The sequence below is a fragment of the Ooceraea biroi genome, chromosome 2 (assembly GCF_003672135.1).
Source record: "Ooceraea biroi isolate clonal line C1 chromosome 2, Obir_v5.4, whole genome shotgun sequence".
Classification (NCBI taxonomy): domain Eukaryota; kingdom Metazoa; phylum Arthropoda; class Insecta; order Hymenoptera; family Formicidae; genus Ooceraea; species Ooceraea biroi.
The window spans coordinates 9290931-9309494 of NC_039507.1; the positions used below are offsets into that span (position 1 = coordinate 9290931).

General features: G+C 38.9%; 1 protein-coding gene across 3 annotated transcripts in view; it reads right to left on the minus strand.

The window, feature by feature from the left end:
- The window catches only part of LOC105282466 (zwei Ig domain protein zig-8), a 251689-nt gene that overhangs the window by 112684 nt on the left and 120441 nt on the right, over positions 1–18564 (minus strand). For 2 of the 3 annotated variants that reach the window (XM_011344424.3, XM_011344426.3), the window contains exon 2: positions 14787–14884. In XM_011344424.3, the coding sequence (XP_011342726.1) occupies positions 14787–14862 (76 nt within the window). In that variant the 5' untranslated portion in view covers positions 14863–14884. Of the gene's footprint in view, positions 1–14786; positions 14885–14952; positions 15082–18564 lie in introns of those variants that run through there. The other variant, XM_011344422.2, reaches the window with a different exon arrangement.

The following is an 18564-nucleotide window of genomic DNA, read 5'->3' on the forward strand; positions in this document are numbered from 1 at the left end:
GAAATCGTTTGCCTGTAACAGTTTCGACAATTAATGCCACGAAGATGACTGATAGTGACAAGATGAATCAGCTGCAATAAAGCGATATTTGCACGTACCATCGATTGTATACGTATACCGTCAGCTAGATCTGGTAAGTGAAATGTGATACGTTGAAATGTGATACGTACTATCACCAGCGGGATGCTTCTGTAAGGGAAATTTTGGTGAAAACATCGATAAGGTTAATAAAAATGTCCTCAACATTGCGCTTCAGAGTGACAAGTGAAATTGACTGCACAATCGCGCGGCACATTGGACACACAATGTCAATGACATAGTGCGCTGTGTATCTTCTGTCACTTGATAGCGTTGCGAAACTGGATAACGGGATAAACTATCCCCCTCCCCTCCTTTCCCGTCCTATTTACCGTTCAAAGTTGTGCTATTCATTGTAAGTCGATCGATAGACGATTCGCATAAACGATCGATAAATCCTAACAGTTTCTAACAATCACGGTGAAGAGTGATGTTGCGAGATGTGTTTTGCAAATAAATAAAAATTTCGCCGAAATGCCGCGTAATCTCGATATAAATACCGCTATTGTTTTACGTTAAATTGAATTTTACGTATCCGGTATCCACATTGTTTAATTAATGACAGGCGTGTAAGAAATACGATTGTAAGTACGTCATGTTGACACACGCACACGACAATAGGCAGCACTTGCTGGATACCTTTGTCCAAGTAGCCGAAATACTTTACGCGAGGGCGCGTTGTCAGCGAGCGCTTGGGACGAGCTAGTCGTGGAAGTCGGAGCGAGCAGTCTGAAATCGATAATCAAATGAATAGGTAGTGCGAGAATCCATAACGAGCGAATCATCCTTTGTCTGTATCAAGTTCGGTATTAAATATAAGATATTGTTGGTGTCGCTAAATCACGAGTATTCTGACTGTTCTCCATTCAAGCTCCCGATCCAAATCTACTCCAATAAGAAGAGATAATTTATAAGCATAAAACGGCTTATAGAGATAAAAAGAGAAAAAAAAAAGAATATTACAGGCGCGTGTGTGCGCTTGTACGTATAAAACGGATATAAAATACATATACATCGCGTAAATATAAAATATTACTTGCACACGAAATAGAAAATCTCATACTTTTACTAGGTATTATACACATTCGCTTTGACATTAAATTTCTATTCGATACTACATAATCGCGAGTCGCACTCATGATCGAATGTACACCAACAAACATTCAAGGCCATACTTTCCGTAACTCGTTACAGGCGCAAAGATCATAATATTTCGAAACGGGGGCGTCCATAGCTCGTAATTACGGTAATATAGCTCGTAATAAAACTATACTGTTACCTTGTCACACATACGCAGTCACAAAATGCGCTTAGGGGCGCGCGGCGACTTGCACGACCATTTTCTAAATAATCTATAATTTCGTCATTAAAATCATTTTTGCACGAGGAATAAACGAAACTTTAGTTATCTCTTTTCTCGTGCTTCCAAGAAAATATCGCTCTGATATCATCGTTTAATGTCGAACACCGTTTAGATCCGTGCCACATTAATCCTCGAAAACAGTAATGATAATGGAACACACCACGGTTACCTGGTAACGAAAACATATTGATACTGTAAAACATTTCGGTGATCGACCGACAGGTGCCGCGAACCGTATCATGCGAATCATATTGGCTCCGAATGGTATCATACTACCCCTCCCTTCGATATTAGAAATCAGGGGAATCGATCCAGAATATTCGATCGCGGTTCCACGCGTGACGAAAGGTGCCGAATGGAGACTCTCGATCGCGACGGGGATCAGTACAGTCGACACTGCACCCTGGGAGTCACTTCGATCTGTAGAGAGAAAGTAATACAAAAATAAATATAGTAATTTACAAGTGTTAATTACAAGTGAGTTGACTTATCGATCCATCTCGTTCCTCACGGAAATCTCGATATTATCCCGCCACGTGGCATACCGACCATTATCCCCTCGTAATCGCCCCGCCGCTAGACGCTCAGCTATTCTGAAAAATTCGGATTCCATCCAATACTAAATAACTTTCAATACTTAATATTCACATTCGTAGTCTGTCCTCGAAGGAGGAAGTGAAGACTCCTGAGGGTGCATCCCTTATTGGTCGCGACGATAAATATCGGTCTCCAACGCTATAAAAACATGTGAAAAGCTCTTCTTTTCTTGCTGAATTATTCGTTTCGGGAAGTTGCACGAAACAGATTGCCGATGCCTGATAAGATAACTGTATTATTGCGCGTTACCCGAGTAGAATTTGATCATTTTTCCGATTTTTGCGGTTAACGTGTTCACGTTACGGCAAAATCAAGAGAACAGTCATATATCAAAATTACGTCCTAATAAATCACGTAAATGAAACTACCATAATAATAACGCGATAATAGTCGATAGTAGAATGACAATTGCTCGATTAAAAAAATACTCCCATGTACATTTCACCTCCTTAGTTTTAATTTGGGTGCTAATGAACGATACTAAGCGATGTCAGGTATTTATGCAGAGATACTGGAGGAATTCTCAGAGAGGAATGGATGTATTATCAGTTCATGTATTTATCGGAAGGTTAATAACTGTCTGGCTACACACACATAAATATATACAATGGGCTGCATTCGTGTCAAATACGTGCGAGCGGAGCTTAACAGAGAGAGGCAATGATTGTACCGTACCCCGCATTGCGTTCCACTACTCTCGCTGATAAGCGGCCAACAAACATGTACGACGTACGCTCTCGTATCGTTTCCAATCGACAGAGGTGTCAAGCAGTGACAATATATTGTATTCGTGCGGTGCCATGCACGATGGGACAGAAGCGGGCGCATAAATGTGCGACAGTCGTCGCGTGGTTCAGCGACATCGTGCCGGCGACGGTAAATACCGAGACGAACACGGCCGCCGGTATTTCGTATCGTGCCGCAATATTTCTCGTAATCTTACGATCGCTTTCATCGTCGCCGCGATCATGCGAGATTCGTGATCGCGTCGTGACTCGTACTGCTAGGTCGATCTGCACGGCGCATTTTCTAAATCTACGTTTTTGTAAGTGCACGTTGTGTACTTATGTAATCTATTATACTCGTGTGTTTTTGATACTAGATTCAAGATATTACATGTAGCGATGTCGAATCTGTATCTGCATATGTATAATAGTTTTTAAATGTTACACTTTAATAAAATAATGTGAAATAAAAGGTTCTTTTATTTTATGTACTGTCACATATATGATATATGTATATTAAATTTTATATCTCAACAATTTATGTATGTGAATTTGATATTAAAATATATTTAAATATAGTTCGTTCAAATACTTATATAGTGATAAAATATATTTTTGTATATTTAGTGAAGAAGCATATATATAACCATGGTTTAATAGGATTAAGCTTAAACAGATAGATTATATATTATATTTTAATACCTATATAATCCGGGTTAATGTTTTATAGAAATTTAGACAGTAGTAGACAAAACTTGGGCAGGATGGATCACATACGTGTCTGCGAATTAATCAACCGGAGTCTCGTAATACGCGCTTAACGTAAAATATATCGCTCATATAGTAATTACGCGTACCACAATGGAAAATATATTGCCGACGGCTATACATGTAATCTAGATCCGACAGTCTCAGATAATTCTACCTATGGCAATCCATATACGGCGCAATTAATTCCCTCTTAGCAGGCTCGCCAGAAACACGCGTAGTTGTTCCGCAATTAATTCCATTTCTCGAAAAGAGATTTCTCGCGTCGCACGGCGCTTTACCACGAGAACATCCTCAAATTTGCGGTATATTATCCGTGTATACGTATCACAACGGTTTTATCATTTTAATCACATCGAGATTCGGCGAGACAAATCTCTGCATGATACAGGGCAGTAACCCGAGACACGCCATCATATTCCCCGTTCGCTTTTCCAATATCACCTGACCAGGGTAAGAAGAGCGGATACGCCGGAATTGAGATTCGCGTCGTTTGCATATCGCAGGTGCAAACCCCCCCCCCCCCCATATATCCGGCGCGCGTCCATGTGTACGCGCGTGCACCAATATGGGGGTGAACATGAGGGAGATCGCTGTGATCTCCAATAATATTGCATTACCCAGCTCGCGTCGCCGCCGTCGTCGTCGTCATCGCCGTCATCGCGTCGTCGTAGGGGTGGCGCGGCCAGCAAGGCCGGCGCGAAAAGCTGGAGCGAGCGGAGAGAGCTTATCTCGCCACTACATACGTGGGAGGGGCGGTTTGCCCCGGGGGTGGTAACCCGATATCCCGGCGCTCACGAAGGACACGAAAAATATTCTCGCCCGTGGGGACGCATCTCGCGCGCGAATCTCGCTTTATGTGCAATCGCGCCCCCGCGCGCGTTCGTGTTCGTGCACACTGCGCCGATGATTGTCGGAGCCGACGTCAGACGGTGGTTCATATCGTTTGTAGGCGCGGGGTGTGAAAGAGATCGCCGTCTTTCTCTCCGTCTATGGATTTTTCGAGCAGTTTGCTGTCGATATTCCCTTTGAAATATATATATTTGTCAACGTAACGGCAGTTCTCGAGCTACAAGTTACTGAAAAAGCGGATTTTAATAAAAATTTAATAAAAATGATTGAATCTTATGAGTAATAAGAGAGATGTTACTCTTGATGAAGAAAGAGAAGATATATTTATTTAAATTACATCTAAATGTAAATCGAAATTATAAACGTACGATTCAAATTTAATTCAATCACCTGAAAATTTTATATGAAAAATAGGCAGACTTGAGCACACACGATACCTCGAAACTGCCATCACTTGGTGAGCTAGTTCTAGTGCCGTATATTGATTGCAATATATGACGTTGCTTATAATCTGTTGTTGAAGTGTGGAATTAATTCGTTGATGCAGGACACAGCTAAACTCAAAATTGGTTGTGTTGGGAATTATAATATGCCACTGGAGGATTGCAGAACGCTGACACGGTCAACGTCCTCCATGGGCTTCAGGAAAGTGTAAATTGCGGTTTCCAGAAACTGCCAGGAGGTATTAAATACGTTACGGCTCTCTAAGCGTAGAATATTTTGAAGCTGTCGTAATTTGCAACGATATTAACGAAAATGCAACGCGCTAAAGACAGTGTTATTCCAAAGCGATTAGAACTGGCGTAGTTGCGACAGTAAACGCAGTATATTTATTAGAATTATAAAGATGTAAGACAAGACGTAATTAAAAAAAATGAGGACGGAGATAGCGTCTCTTCCGACCGCGGTCGGCGTCGGTGAAACTCAAGCAGCGAATTTATCCCGCTTTTCAGATTATCCGATGCCGATAGCGACCACTTTTACGACATGACACTTGTTCGACGAGTTGTTTAAGCCAAACAGAGTGGAAGACACGTTTCTCGTTTGCCGGCGTTCTCGCAGCGCGACAAGGAACTATACACTTTTTCGTCATCCTACTGGCTTTCTTTGCGTTCCCTTGTTCGCGTGGTGACATGAGACGCAGGTACCGAGCATGTAAGACGTCATTTCCGGGTTTGACAGCTCCGCATAAATTACGCGCGTGTAACGCGCCTTGCATGTGCGCCCCTTCTGTGTGTCGCCGAAGAAGATAGGTAGCCCAGTTTACTTCCGCGGCAGGCGGGATGAACAGGAGAGGGTGGCGAAAGCGTTGCGAGGCGGAAGAGTGCATCGCGCTGGATTTAGTTTTTCATTTTTTTGCCACGGTAAAACTAGGCAGTGCCTTCGATAGCGCGGAAGTCCTCCTATCCTGTGTGGAAAACGCCTCTTACTCGGCAAAATTCAATTCTTTCTTCGCACAGCGTGAGGGGTGCAGTTTGAGTGTTTAAATCATTGCGTGTTGGACAGTGATTTGATTAGAATCACGTTCGATTGATTCGTTTTGAATAATTACTTACAATGTGGTTTCATGTCTCGAGGTTTACTCTCGAATCGACATATAAAGAGGAATTTTCAGAAAATTCGAGGTCTCGGGAAGACTTAATAATAGCTTGAGAAAGAATAATTTGAGAATTAGATACGTAATTGTTGCAAAGAGTCTGCACGAGAATGCAGATATATTAGAAAAGAAAGCTTATAAATTCTTGAAAAAATTGATGCTCATTGTGCGATGTAAATTTATTAACGTAAAAATATACGAGTAAATGCCTCGCGCGAGAACACGCAGTATGCACAACGGTAAATTTATTGACAAAAATATTTTATTCTTGAATAGCAATTATCTGTTAAGCTTCGCCTCGTACCGCCAGCTTTTAGTCTTTTGTTCCGTCACGATGATAAAGCTCCCTGATAACTCGGTAGCGTTTCTAATCCTGCAATATTTAAACTTGACTGCTTGTGCACGTAAACTCGCTTGAAAATCAATCTCGGAGCTCCGGAGACTGACCATGCATACAAAGCTTCTATGTAGCAAGCATGTATGCAACAAATATAATAATGGATGAACTCGGTGTAGGTACCTAAAGATGCACGAAATAAACCAAATATTTAATTTTAGCGTAACAAGCGTAGTGAATTTCATTACGTATATGACGAATATATCAAAATATAGAAATATTGTAAAAGTAACAAAAAATAAGTAAAATGTAAAATATCTGAATAAATCTGGATGACACTAAAAACTTAGAATCCAGAAAATCCAGACAAATTATGATCTCATAAGTTTATGAACCAGGCGGGACAAGATTTAAGAAATTTATCGTCGAAGAAATCAAAGTTCTCTTTATAAGAGAGACGGAAATAAGATACTTAAAAGATTTAAAAACCAATCTAGATCCAGATAAAGTCGAGATTACCGTTTTTAAAACGGCGGAAACGATGATGCTTCTCAAGGATGCTTTAGCGAGCGCATCGATGCAGGAATTTTCGTTATATTTTTGCGGAAATAATTGTACTTCCTAGCGACTATCCGACAGTTGTTCGCGTTGGATGGGATCGTTTATGAGTCGAGCATCTTTAGAAAGGACACCAGCTTTTGATAGTTAGATACCGATGAAACCAATACAAGTATCTCTCAGCCACCACAACTTTGTACTCGAAACAATAGCACGTCTGAATAATGAGGTAGATGAGTGACGTAATTTTTCATTCGCGAGAATAGTCGATTAACTCGGTGAACAAAAGGCAACAATTTATTGTTGAGGAAAGAAGAGTTCTCGCGCGATTTGCAATTTTGCACGGAAACAAAATTTGACTTATAACGTGGATTAATATTATTTATTACGGGAAATATCTATTACCCAGAAATTATATGTACAATTGCATTTTGTCAAGGAAACGTCAATATTAAAATTGTGGAAGTACGAAGAAATAAAGGAAAAGCAGTAAGAGCATCTCGCGTAAAAATGTCTTACTGATCTGTAAAGCTCGAATCTTTTCGCAAACTTCATAATTTAATCTTATAATTTAATCTCAATGTTATGATATAAAATCAATCATCGATAAAAGGTACGTGGAAACATCAAACCAAAAGGAAGTTATTTACAGGAGTATATATGGATTATGCTGCGGAATGGAAGCGGAAATATCGAGAATAATCGGAGGATTCCTCATCTGTCATTGCGATAGTTTTAGTAAAAAACTCCGAGAACTAAGCAGATGTTGCATAAATAGTTTTTCCTGTTATCTTACTTTTGTTATCACACAGCGCTCGATTATGCCAACTTTATAACGCAGGAAATTCAGTTTTACAGAACCTTTTATTTATTAATATCAATATCTCGATAATATACATGTATACTTAATAGACAATGGTTAATTATATTAATATTTCATATTAATATAATTATAACATATTTTTACACAAAAACTCAAAAGATTTACTATTGCGAATATTGCGTATGTAACAAATTGAGTATTACCTAATATTAACCAAGATTTTGAAAAAATTAAGATTAATTTTATACTGCTGTCAATTAAATATGTAATGTAATATAATAATATACTATAAAGTTATATAGTTATAATAATTCTAATTGAAGTTTCGGACGTATAAACGGATTTCCTGCTTTATAATTTCACAAATTCCACGAATTTCGCCGTAAAATGAAATTTCTCCACGTAATGAAGTGGAATTCGCTATATGCGTGAGTTCACGTGCTTGCTAAATATCGGCTGTGAGGAAGACCCGAATTAACTTCTCGCGTCGCCTTTTATAGAATTTCCGATACCTAAATATGGATGCCGACATAACGATTTTAGGAAAGCCACCTAAATGCGCCCGGCGCGATTTCAATTTCAAAGCGGGGAAACCCCCTTTAAAGCGGCGCGGCGTGCCGATTCCACGCGATTAAGCTATCAAGAGACAATTCTTGCCTGTATTATTCAAGGGTGGGAAATATTTTATGTAGCTTAAAGAGTCACATCGGAATTTTTGGCTGAGAGGATATTATCCTACGCGGTGTACAAAAGCCGCAAACATACGAGAGAAATTAATTTATGTATAGTAGCATTAATACTCTAACATTTATTTTAACGATAATCTTTTGAATAATAAAATTATTACAGTACCATCTTCTGAAAAGTTTCGTAAGCCTTATTGATTCTTGTGTTCTTAAATAATGATTCATGAAAAAGTCACGTTATCAATTTTACCATAGAATTCGAATTACCACCTATAGTTCCCCCTCGAGTGCAGCAATAATCCTTGTCATGCGATTACGATTCTCGAATAACAACGACGGCAAACAAACCTTCCGTGGTTGCAATAGAGATACTAATCGTAACTACCATCGCTGTCACGAATAACAAAGAAGCCAAGCTATTCTTATCGCGAGTCTCTTTGAAAGCGCTATCACGTGGCTTTAATAATACTTCCTCTTCGAGCGAGAGCTGGGCGGCGCGGCGGTCTGCACGCACGAAAAATCCTTTTTATTGCACCGGCCAGTTGCATGCCTACGAGTCTACGAACGCGCGTATATGTTCTCGACACACTGCTGATTATCTCGCAACCGTTATTTATTCTCACTCTTTCACTGACCCGGCTTTTTCTTATCCACCCTTCTGTGTTTCGCGGAAGGGTGACGGTTTCACAAAGTCGTCGAGCAGCGCGAATGAGGCCGCATCGTGCAAGAAGGGCGTTTCCCGATTAGAAACACTAACAGGGTGTCCGACAGCATATTCCTTTTTTTCTAGCACAGTTCCGGAATGCGATTTCATGTGCAACGAGAAAGTGAATCGGTCTTTATCGCGCTACATGGTCACGGCATTGGACCGCTGCATGTAAATTGACCGGTTATCCGAGACGGGCATTAAATCACTTTGTCGAGAATAATGCGTGTTCGAGTTCTTCGTGCGGTCTCACCATTACGCTTCGATTAATTCTTTCAACTCTTTGTTGTGAACAAACAATACGAATCGGTTGAACGTGTAATTTTCTTTTCTTTCGATGAAAAGTGGAACGTGAACACTCACGCGAACTTCTCGAACTCACGATTATACAATCCATTTTACAGCAAACTGATAAAGTGATAAGATTCGATTAAATAAAAGCCGAGTGAGAGATTAATATTAATATTTAAGTAATTTATTTAAAATCAGAATCTTTGTGTGTAATGGTTTGCATATTGGCTTGTTAAAAAAAGAAATGGAAAAAAGATTACATAGGCGACAATCCGGTGACTGGTAATGCAGGAAAATTGTTTTACCTATGTATACATACAGTCTCTTTCTGAATTCCAAGCTTCCATTGTTTCTACATACCATGCGTTTCACGTTGACGATTACGCATGCTTACGAGTGAAGCATGGAAACAATTTCATGGATTTTGCTGAAGAATGTGAATCGTTGACCCATATGTGGGTGCAAAACGCGATTAAGTTACAATTCGCAATTATTATCGCAAATGCAAATGCAATTATTAATTTCCGAATATTATTATATAATAATATTAAAATATTATAATAATATTAAAATATGATAGAACGCGTTCGCGTTTTACGTAGCGTCTTCTGCTTTTTCCTCGATCAATCATTAATCACTGTATTCGTTTTTTCACGTGGCAATACGGTCTATCCAAGGATCAATATAGTGGCAAGCTTTTTAATCATTGTTCATTCGCCGCAAACGCGGAACGCACGACGATAAAATTTTTGACAACACGGATGTTCATTCGCTGGCTATTGTTTCGCGATGTAACGAGGCAGCTTGCACTCGTAGGATCGATGGAGTTCAAACAACGTAGCGCTTTCAAATCTGCGTCGCGCTTAGGCGCAGATTTTTCCCCCTTTCCCGTGCATCCACGAAACTTAACAATCGCGTCTCTTGCTCGGATAAAGAATAAAAGCGGTATCGCGCTTTGTCAGAATGCACAGGCGCGATAAATAATTTGTTACAAGTGATCAATTTAATTCTGCTTTTTATGGAAGATGCATGCTTGAATAAATAAACTGCGATATTCCAAAAGAGAGAAAATATCAAAATCCATAATTTTTAAGACTTCTGTAGCGTAAAATACATGCAATATGTATTGTGTCAAACTATAAAAAATATTGTAGAAATATCGTAACATATCGCGAAGTATTGCATCTATTTTCTATTTTCTATATTGTATGATATGAAATAATAATAACAATGTACACTAATAAAAGTGCGCACGCAAAACATATAAATAATTGAAAAGGAAAGTGAGAAAAATAGTCGCAACTGTGTGCGCACATGTGTATTTATTTCATCGCGCTGCTTTTACGGCAGCGTGGTGTGCGCGACGCAGCCACTATCTAATATAAATATTCAAAACCACGCGTTTTCCACTCTTCGTGAAAATACCCCTTCCGTCAAAATGGCGGAAGTTTCGCGCTTCCTTGCCCGCTCTTTCCACACCCTCGACCGCTTGAAAGACTGAATTTTTTTTACAAGTCGTCTCAGCATATCTGTTTGTATTGCTGCGTTTTCGTATCGCACTTCTGTCATGTGTGCATGCACATGTGTGTGCGTATATGTACGTGTGCGCGTCTTTCTTCATCGTCAGCGGCTGACTATGCGAGTCTGCCTCCACTTTTCCCTTTCTGACGCGGCTCGAGCGGTGGCGGTGTCGGTGGCATTGATGAAAATCTCACTCAGGCCCCGTGCATCGTACCTTAACGAGCAGTAGACTGGAAAATGCATGGCGCTATTTTTGCGCACGTCCCCCGTCTTTCGTGCATTTCCATATTTCAGCCGGCGGGCTTTCTCTCTTTCGCGCCGCTAACGACTCGCTCCGCGGTGCATCTACTCTCGCGAGTTGCGGTAAATCAACCATCCCCCGTTGCGTTTGAGGATTGATCGACCGATGCTGAGAACTTTAATTAGAAGTACTCTCCGTCGCACTCTTGTGAACGCCAGATAGCCGTTAAAAGCTCTGGATACGCGCGCATTTCCATTGTTTCCTCTCTGTTTCGCTTGTTTTTTGTTTCATAGTGCTCATTGAGTAAGAGAATTCTTGGTATGGAATGGTAATGGAATGTTTTCATTTGTGGATACTGTAAACGTGTTGCACTTTTAAACAAACAGATGCACGCAATATGTTTTAACCAGACTGATTTGTAAGTGATACGGAGACGATAGATACCGCAATGATTTGAAATAATATTGAAAAAAAGTAGGAAATATACACACATACACACACACATTAAAAATATATTTATACTGCACGCAGTTTACTACTGTATAATAATTAATTTAATATCGATTATATTAAGTATCTTCCTTAATTCTCCTGATCTTCATTGCTTTCTTCAGTTTCAAACACGATTTCGATACGATGAAGCATTTAGTGTCTCAGACGAGCACGTTAGCGCAACTAACTTATTCTCGCCTCGACTTCTTTCCACTTGACATATTTTCTCTTTTCGCTTTGCATGCTTGAAACTTGATGCTTGCGTATATGCGTAAACTAGTAGAAGAGGCAGGACTGTGCGCTAAAAAAGATTTCTCTCAGGACAAATATATTCGCCTACTACAGTGTGGCAAGCTATTTCTCTGTGCAGGGAAGTAAACGAAAGAGAATAAAATTTCTAGCTATGCGGGTTTCCTATTTCGCCCTCTGTCTACTACTGTTTCTCGGAGTGCTATGGAGCATGCACGCGCGCCGGTATCTTTACGTATGCGCGCATTCTTATTTTCCACCACCGGCCTTTCCCGAGGTGTCACCACATTCATCACGCGCTGAAAACTATCTACTTAACACCGTCTATCCCGCGAAAGTTAGTCTGTGTGTTCCGTGTCTAACAAGAGAACATTGCAAACCCGAAAATTCTGATTTTGATGAAACTTTACATACATGTAGAGGGGGTTATAATACATGAATTTACAAATGTTCAGTTCAAAAAACGGTTCTAAAGGGTGAAACCACCCTTTAAATATAGACCGCCTTTTTACTTTTCTCGATATATCTCGAAAATTATTCGAAATATCGAAACATGTTTTATACAAAAGTTTCATGGTAAAAACGCCCCTATTTAATAATATTAATAAAATTTTTTCTAAATAATTTTTTTTCAAAAATTAAAAAACAAATTATTTTTAAAATTTATTTTAAAAAAATTTCATTAATATTATTAAATAGAAGCGTTTGTACCATGAAACTTGTATGAAACATTTTTCGATATTTCAAATATTTTTATGTTGTAGAAAAATGACCTGAAAGATCATCACATGTATTTATCATGTACATATCACTTATTTATGATATTTTAATTGCAACACAAGTAGTCACGCTGTACTGCAACGTGAGGATAAAGATGTTTGTGACGTAAATAAGATGATAAGACTCTATATAAGTCGGAAATATTGCGCGTAATAATTATTAATTTTATATGAAGTATTAAATTTATGTTATTCATTTATTTGGTTATGTTTCGGTATTCGTAATAGAAATCGTGATACTGATTACTTTGCTTGATTGAACGTGTTTTTCTATTCTTTACGAAAGATTGCATCACTTTGTTTTCTGAATATGGAAAAGTATTTAAAAATATTTTTACGTTGTAGAAATGACGTTTACGTTGTTGAAAAATTTCATTAATGTTATTAAATAGGGGCGTTTTTACCATGAAACTGTTATTTGGCAGCGACTGAAAATTTCTAAATTCATGTATTAACCCTCTCTACATGTATGTAAAGTTTCATCAAAATCAGAATGTTCGAGTTCGCGATGTTCCCTTGTAAGATAACCAAGCTAGACACTTTTATGAAAGGATATTTATCGTGGTAAATTCAGTCAAGTAATTTTCGAACGTTACACAGCGTAGAAATTTACAAGCCGAGTCAAACATATGGAGAATCCTTGGTAAATGCTTGGCGCATCAAATCTGTGGCAGAAATTTTCGGGATATTAAAGGACGCGATAAATTGGCGTATAATTGATAACATTTTTCTATAACTCGCAAATATCGATCGACCTGCTTTACTGTGATTTATCCAGAAACGAATCAAAGCTGTACGTGCATATTGTTCGCTCTTTCTTTCTTCGATTTTCTTTCTCAACAACGTGAGTATAGGTTTGCTTTAATTGCGACTCAAACGCATGCATTTGCTGCATTATAAGAACGGTGAAAACGTTAATTAGAATAATTAGGATAATTATATGCGCGTCAGACGACTGAGATACGACAAGCTGAAAGACGTAAGGTAGGCGTTTCTTCAATCTTAAGCAGCAGGGTAATGCATCAGGACGCAATCGCTCGTATAAAATAATGCGCATAATTTGCACTCTGCTCGCCGTAATCACCAAGGAAGCAATTATTAGGAGATTGCTCGCGGTATCGCTTCTTTTAGACGGAATTAATACTTTATGGACCCTAATGCGCCCTAATACCGCCTATATAGCGCTAAATGTAAATTCGAGCGTTAACTTTTCGTGTTGCTCATTCAAGTTTCACCCTCCGATTAACCCCGGAGCTTTTACGTTAAGAGCATCGCGCTCGCCAAAGAAACATCCTTCGCTTTCCCGAGCGATTTCTTTCCAAATTTTCCGTGATGTGTACGGATGCAAAAAGATATTTGAGAACATTCATTACAAATTATATCAATTACGGTATAATCCGGAAGGTGGCATTATTGATGCCTCCATCACAGAGGGAACGCGTTCAAAAGGCATTCGCGAACTTCCATACCGATTGAAAGCGAAAGCTTTATTCATTTCACCCGGTATAAGCGGCACCTCATAATTCCACAAAATTTGAAAGGCTTCCCTTTGTGAACCTTGGCGGAGCCATTATAATGCCTCATCGTTCAATATATGGAAAGTGAGAAAAAGAGAAAGAGAGGAGCAGCCATCTCTCAGCACTTTTTAACGATGCAACGCGCCTAGGAATTTATCAAGCTCCACGTCTGCGCACATTATTATGCAGCTCACGTAACAAAATATATCTCTTGTCTTATCAGACCTACTGTATGCATTCATTATTGCCGGTATTCCTCACCTTCTTCGCGCGATGAAGAAATTAACGGTTCTAACAATGGCGACGATGAAATTAATTTGCAATTCTATTATATGATAGCATGCCGAATTAACACAACTTGTATCTTATGTTTATTAAACTTCATCGGCACTTTAAAATGTTCTACGTGCTTCTTATTCCCGTACCTAATGTTACATAATTCATATTTATGTGACTGATTTTTGGTTGCTCTTATTTCTACATGAGTATTTGGCAAACAATGCACCGTTAAAATAACGAGTAATACGAGTAATACGAGTAACGTAATAATAAAGAAAAAGTAATTTCGTATTTCGACGAGAAAGGGATCTCTCATTTTTCACTCACCTTTATCGAGCGATCTGGCCAAGAGGATTGTCGGCAGGATCAGGAAGACCATGTACCACGAGAGCCGGTCCCGCATCCTCGCGAGGTTCCAAGTCCTCCTAAAAAATAAATATCCGATTTCGCATCACACGTCCCCTTCGACTTACGACACTTCGCGTTCACTTACTTCGCCGCGTAAGTGCGTTTAGAATGCATTCAGAACGGAACTTGACTCGCGCGGGACGAATAACGAACTGAACTTCGTTTATCTTGCACCGAAGTCTCGCAACGAAGCTGCGGCAAGCCGAGATACGCGGCACCGTGAAGGAAACGAGATGTTCCATCTTTTACAAGTGCATACACAAAAACGTAGAAAGGAATAGTCGGATTTGCGGCTAAATTTTGTTTGCGAGCTGACACACGTTCGTTGTTTTTATTGAATATTCATTACCTCTTATTTTATATTTACCGCGAAAAAGCTGCATTCTTTCTGGATACTATCAGGTTTTTTATGTTATCATGCTTTTAGTATTAGCGATGCAATACAATCCGTAACACGAATCGATATAGAGCTTTTCCCATCATCATGTTAAGTAGGACATTGTAAGTTGTAAATGTTTAAATACATTATTATTGCACAAATCCGTTCATAATCAAGGTCTCTAGTAACAGAAATAATTTCTCTTGTACAGCTTATGTGGGCTAGTATTATTATTGTTTTATTTGTTTCTCGGATCTTTTACAAATAGATCAAATTGATCTAAATTGGTTGATATAATATTTAAGTAATCTGATTTATTTAAGGTAAAATAACTAAAATAACTAAAATAACTAAAATAAATAAGGTAAAATAACTAAAATTTCGAAAGGTGGATATCGGACATCGAACAGTAAATAATTTAATAAAATAATAAAGGGAACGGACGTAGAGAGAGAGAAATCGAAAGCTGAATTATTTAAAGCTCTCGTTTGATAATTCGGGATACATGGATAAATGTAGACAACTGATACGTGAACTATGTTTACATCACGCTCATCGAAAGTTGCATTGCAACGAGATACACGCATCACAGCCATCACGCGGTTTATTTCGGCATGTGCAATGCAGCAACATTGTTCGGCGCATGTGTCCGATCTCTGGATAAACATGATACCGCATGTTTTTTAAAGTGTAAAACAATTTCGGCGCCGACGACGCCGACACCGCTTGGCAGCGAAAAGCTCGACGTTATGCGCAGCACGAACGGTAAATTCACGTTGTGGAACGCAGAGAAAATGAGGGACGTACCACGCACTGTTGGAAAACTACGGAACGGAAAATCGCTGACATGCTGGCACTAATTTCGCGCAGTTCGTAATGCCGAGGTATGTCGTTGACACTTCGATTTTCGCGGCGAACTTCCCGGCAACGATGTCGCGAAGTGATCTAAATTATTCACGATTAATATTATAGACGTACACATTATGCCGCTTTCTCTTTACTGCGGACAGGTCCCAATAAAACCGCTGTTCACTCCAGCAGCCGTAACTTTCAAACAACTTACAATGCTTTTCAGCTTTCAATGCTTTTGCGATGGAAAATGAAAGAGCTGTGATAATTTAACATTCAGAGATATAATATATAGAGACAATGGAACTTGGTTCTTCATTTAATCTCGAGATTCGACTTTAACTACATTTAAATTTCGCAAGCGTGATCATCAAGGCATACAATATTGGGATTTCACAGAAACGGTAACAGAATAATAGCATTTTCATGCCATGGAACAAAAAATCAATCATAAGTTTTGATCGATCTCACGACTTTATCGATAGATACAAAATTAGTTAAAATATTATTTCAATGTAAATATCAATAAATAATAATCAATATCGATAAATAACACTCGGTAAAATTTATGATCACGTTTTAGATATTTATCAGCAATATCGAGACAGTGATGTATAAACTGTCACAAAATTCCCACGCACTCTCCACAAATTTCCCCATATACCATAAATGGGTACTTAAAAGCGAAGAATTACATTGGCTTTATAGACAGAACTTTCCACTCTGAAACAAATCTTTGAAGAAAGGGAAAATGGCAGAGCTTATGAATGGCATCATTTCGGTCGTGTTATTGAATCGAGATTACGTAAGGTATAGCTCCCTTCAAGAATTAACGATGTAATGCGTCATATTTCATAATGAGCGAGGAGCTAAGCTCGCACGAGTCAGCTCTCGCCACTCTTGTCCATCCGAGTTGCGTAACGTGCAATTATACGGTTCGTACCTGCTGATCAAACCGCACGTGGAAAGAGATCTAAGATCCACAGACACGTGTTCGTTTCTTGGGATTGTTATTCCGGTTGTTGATTCCGGGTGCGTTAATTGGCCTGTTAAAGTTAAGCTTGTAGCAAACTCGCCGCACGGAAACGTACGTTTTCGCGCGACGAGAGATAACCCCGACGAAAGATAACTCCGACGAACTGTTGCGATAAAAATTTATACGGATTATTACGAAAAAAATCGTCCGCGTTAGCTCTAATTGCTCGCGTTGTTTTCAGCTCGACGTGACCCAAGTGGGATATAATTAACGCGTGATCGAGAGTGTGACTTCTTTAGCGATGTCTGTCGATAGCGAGACGAGCAATGATGAGAGTAACGAGAGAGTATGAATAAAATATTTATATCTTGCATGATTTTTACGATATGCCATGTGTAATCTAATAATTGGAGTTTCACATATAAAAATAGGAATCTCATATAAATTGAAATTTTTCTCGTACTATTTTCGAGTTTTACTAAAATGTGTATGTTTAGAACTCGCCTGCATTTGCTCGGACAATTTTCGAAAGCTTTATTTTTTCTCTAAAAATATCAGAGATTTGTTTATGCTGGCTGTATATGAAAAATCTCAAATAGACTCACCCGGATTTCGATTTGAGAGCAATCAGGATCGCATGTAGCTCCGGCAGCAATTATTGTTCGTATTAAATCCTTTGAAGTAAATTACAAATATCAGTGATAGCGTTTAATAAAAATTAAAAACATTTTTTATTTGCCTGTCAAGTCACTCGAGACCAAAGCCCGCGGCGCGCCTATATTTAGCTCGAATATATTATAGGGATGTGTGATGATAGCTCGAATGTAGACAGAACTTCAGAAAAGATATTCATTAACTGTTACGTTAATATTTACGTTATATATATGTGTAATTCAATATATTTAATAATAAATATTACTACTGTTGAATAATCCTAAAAACTTATAAAGATTGAAAGTATATCAACTATAGGAAAAAATATATCCTGCAGTTGGACAGATTGTACTTTCAATTGGACCACCTGAGGCGAAGCTTTTTCTTCTTAATAAGGTAATATTGACTTAATACTAGAAAGAGGAGAAAATGCGAATATAAGAAACAATTTTATTCCATCGTTTAGCTTCCGCAATTTTTCTTGGCTTTTAGATTTCTCTCACGATTCGCCCTCGCTGAAAGGGACTAACGTACATTGAAATCCTGCTTCATCCGATACGTTTTTATTAAAAGCCGTAATTGCAGTAAATCCGCTATTTATCCGTGTAATCGCATTGCGTGGATCGCAAATGCCGGACGAGTTTCATTTGGGCACGCGGAAATTTGCTTTCCGTTTCTCTCTCTCCCTCTCTCTATCTTCTCTCTATCTTTCTCTCTCTCTCTCTCTTTGCGCAGAGAGATAAAATAAAAGTTTAAAATATCCCGCTTTCCAATTTGCCGATCGACTTCTCCCGGCGCACGATAAACGAATAAATTTTTATCCGTGCGCGATTAAATTC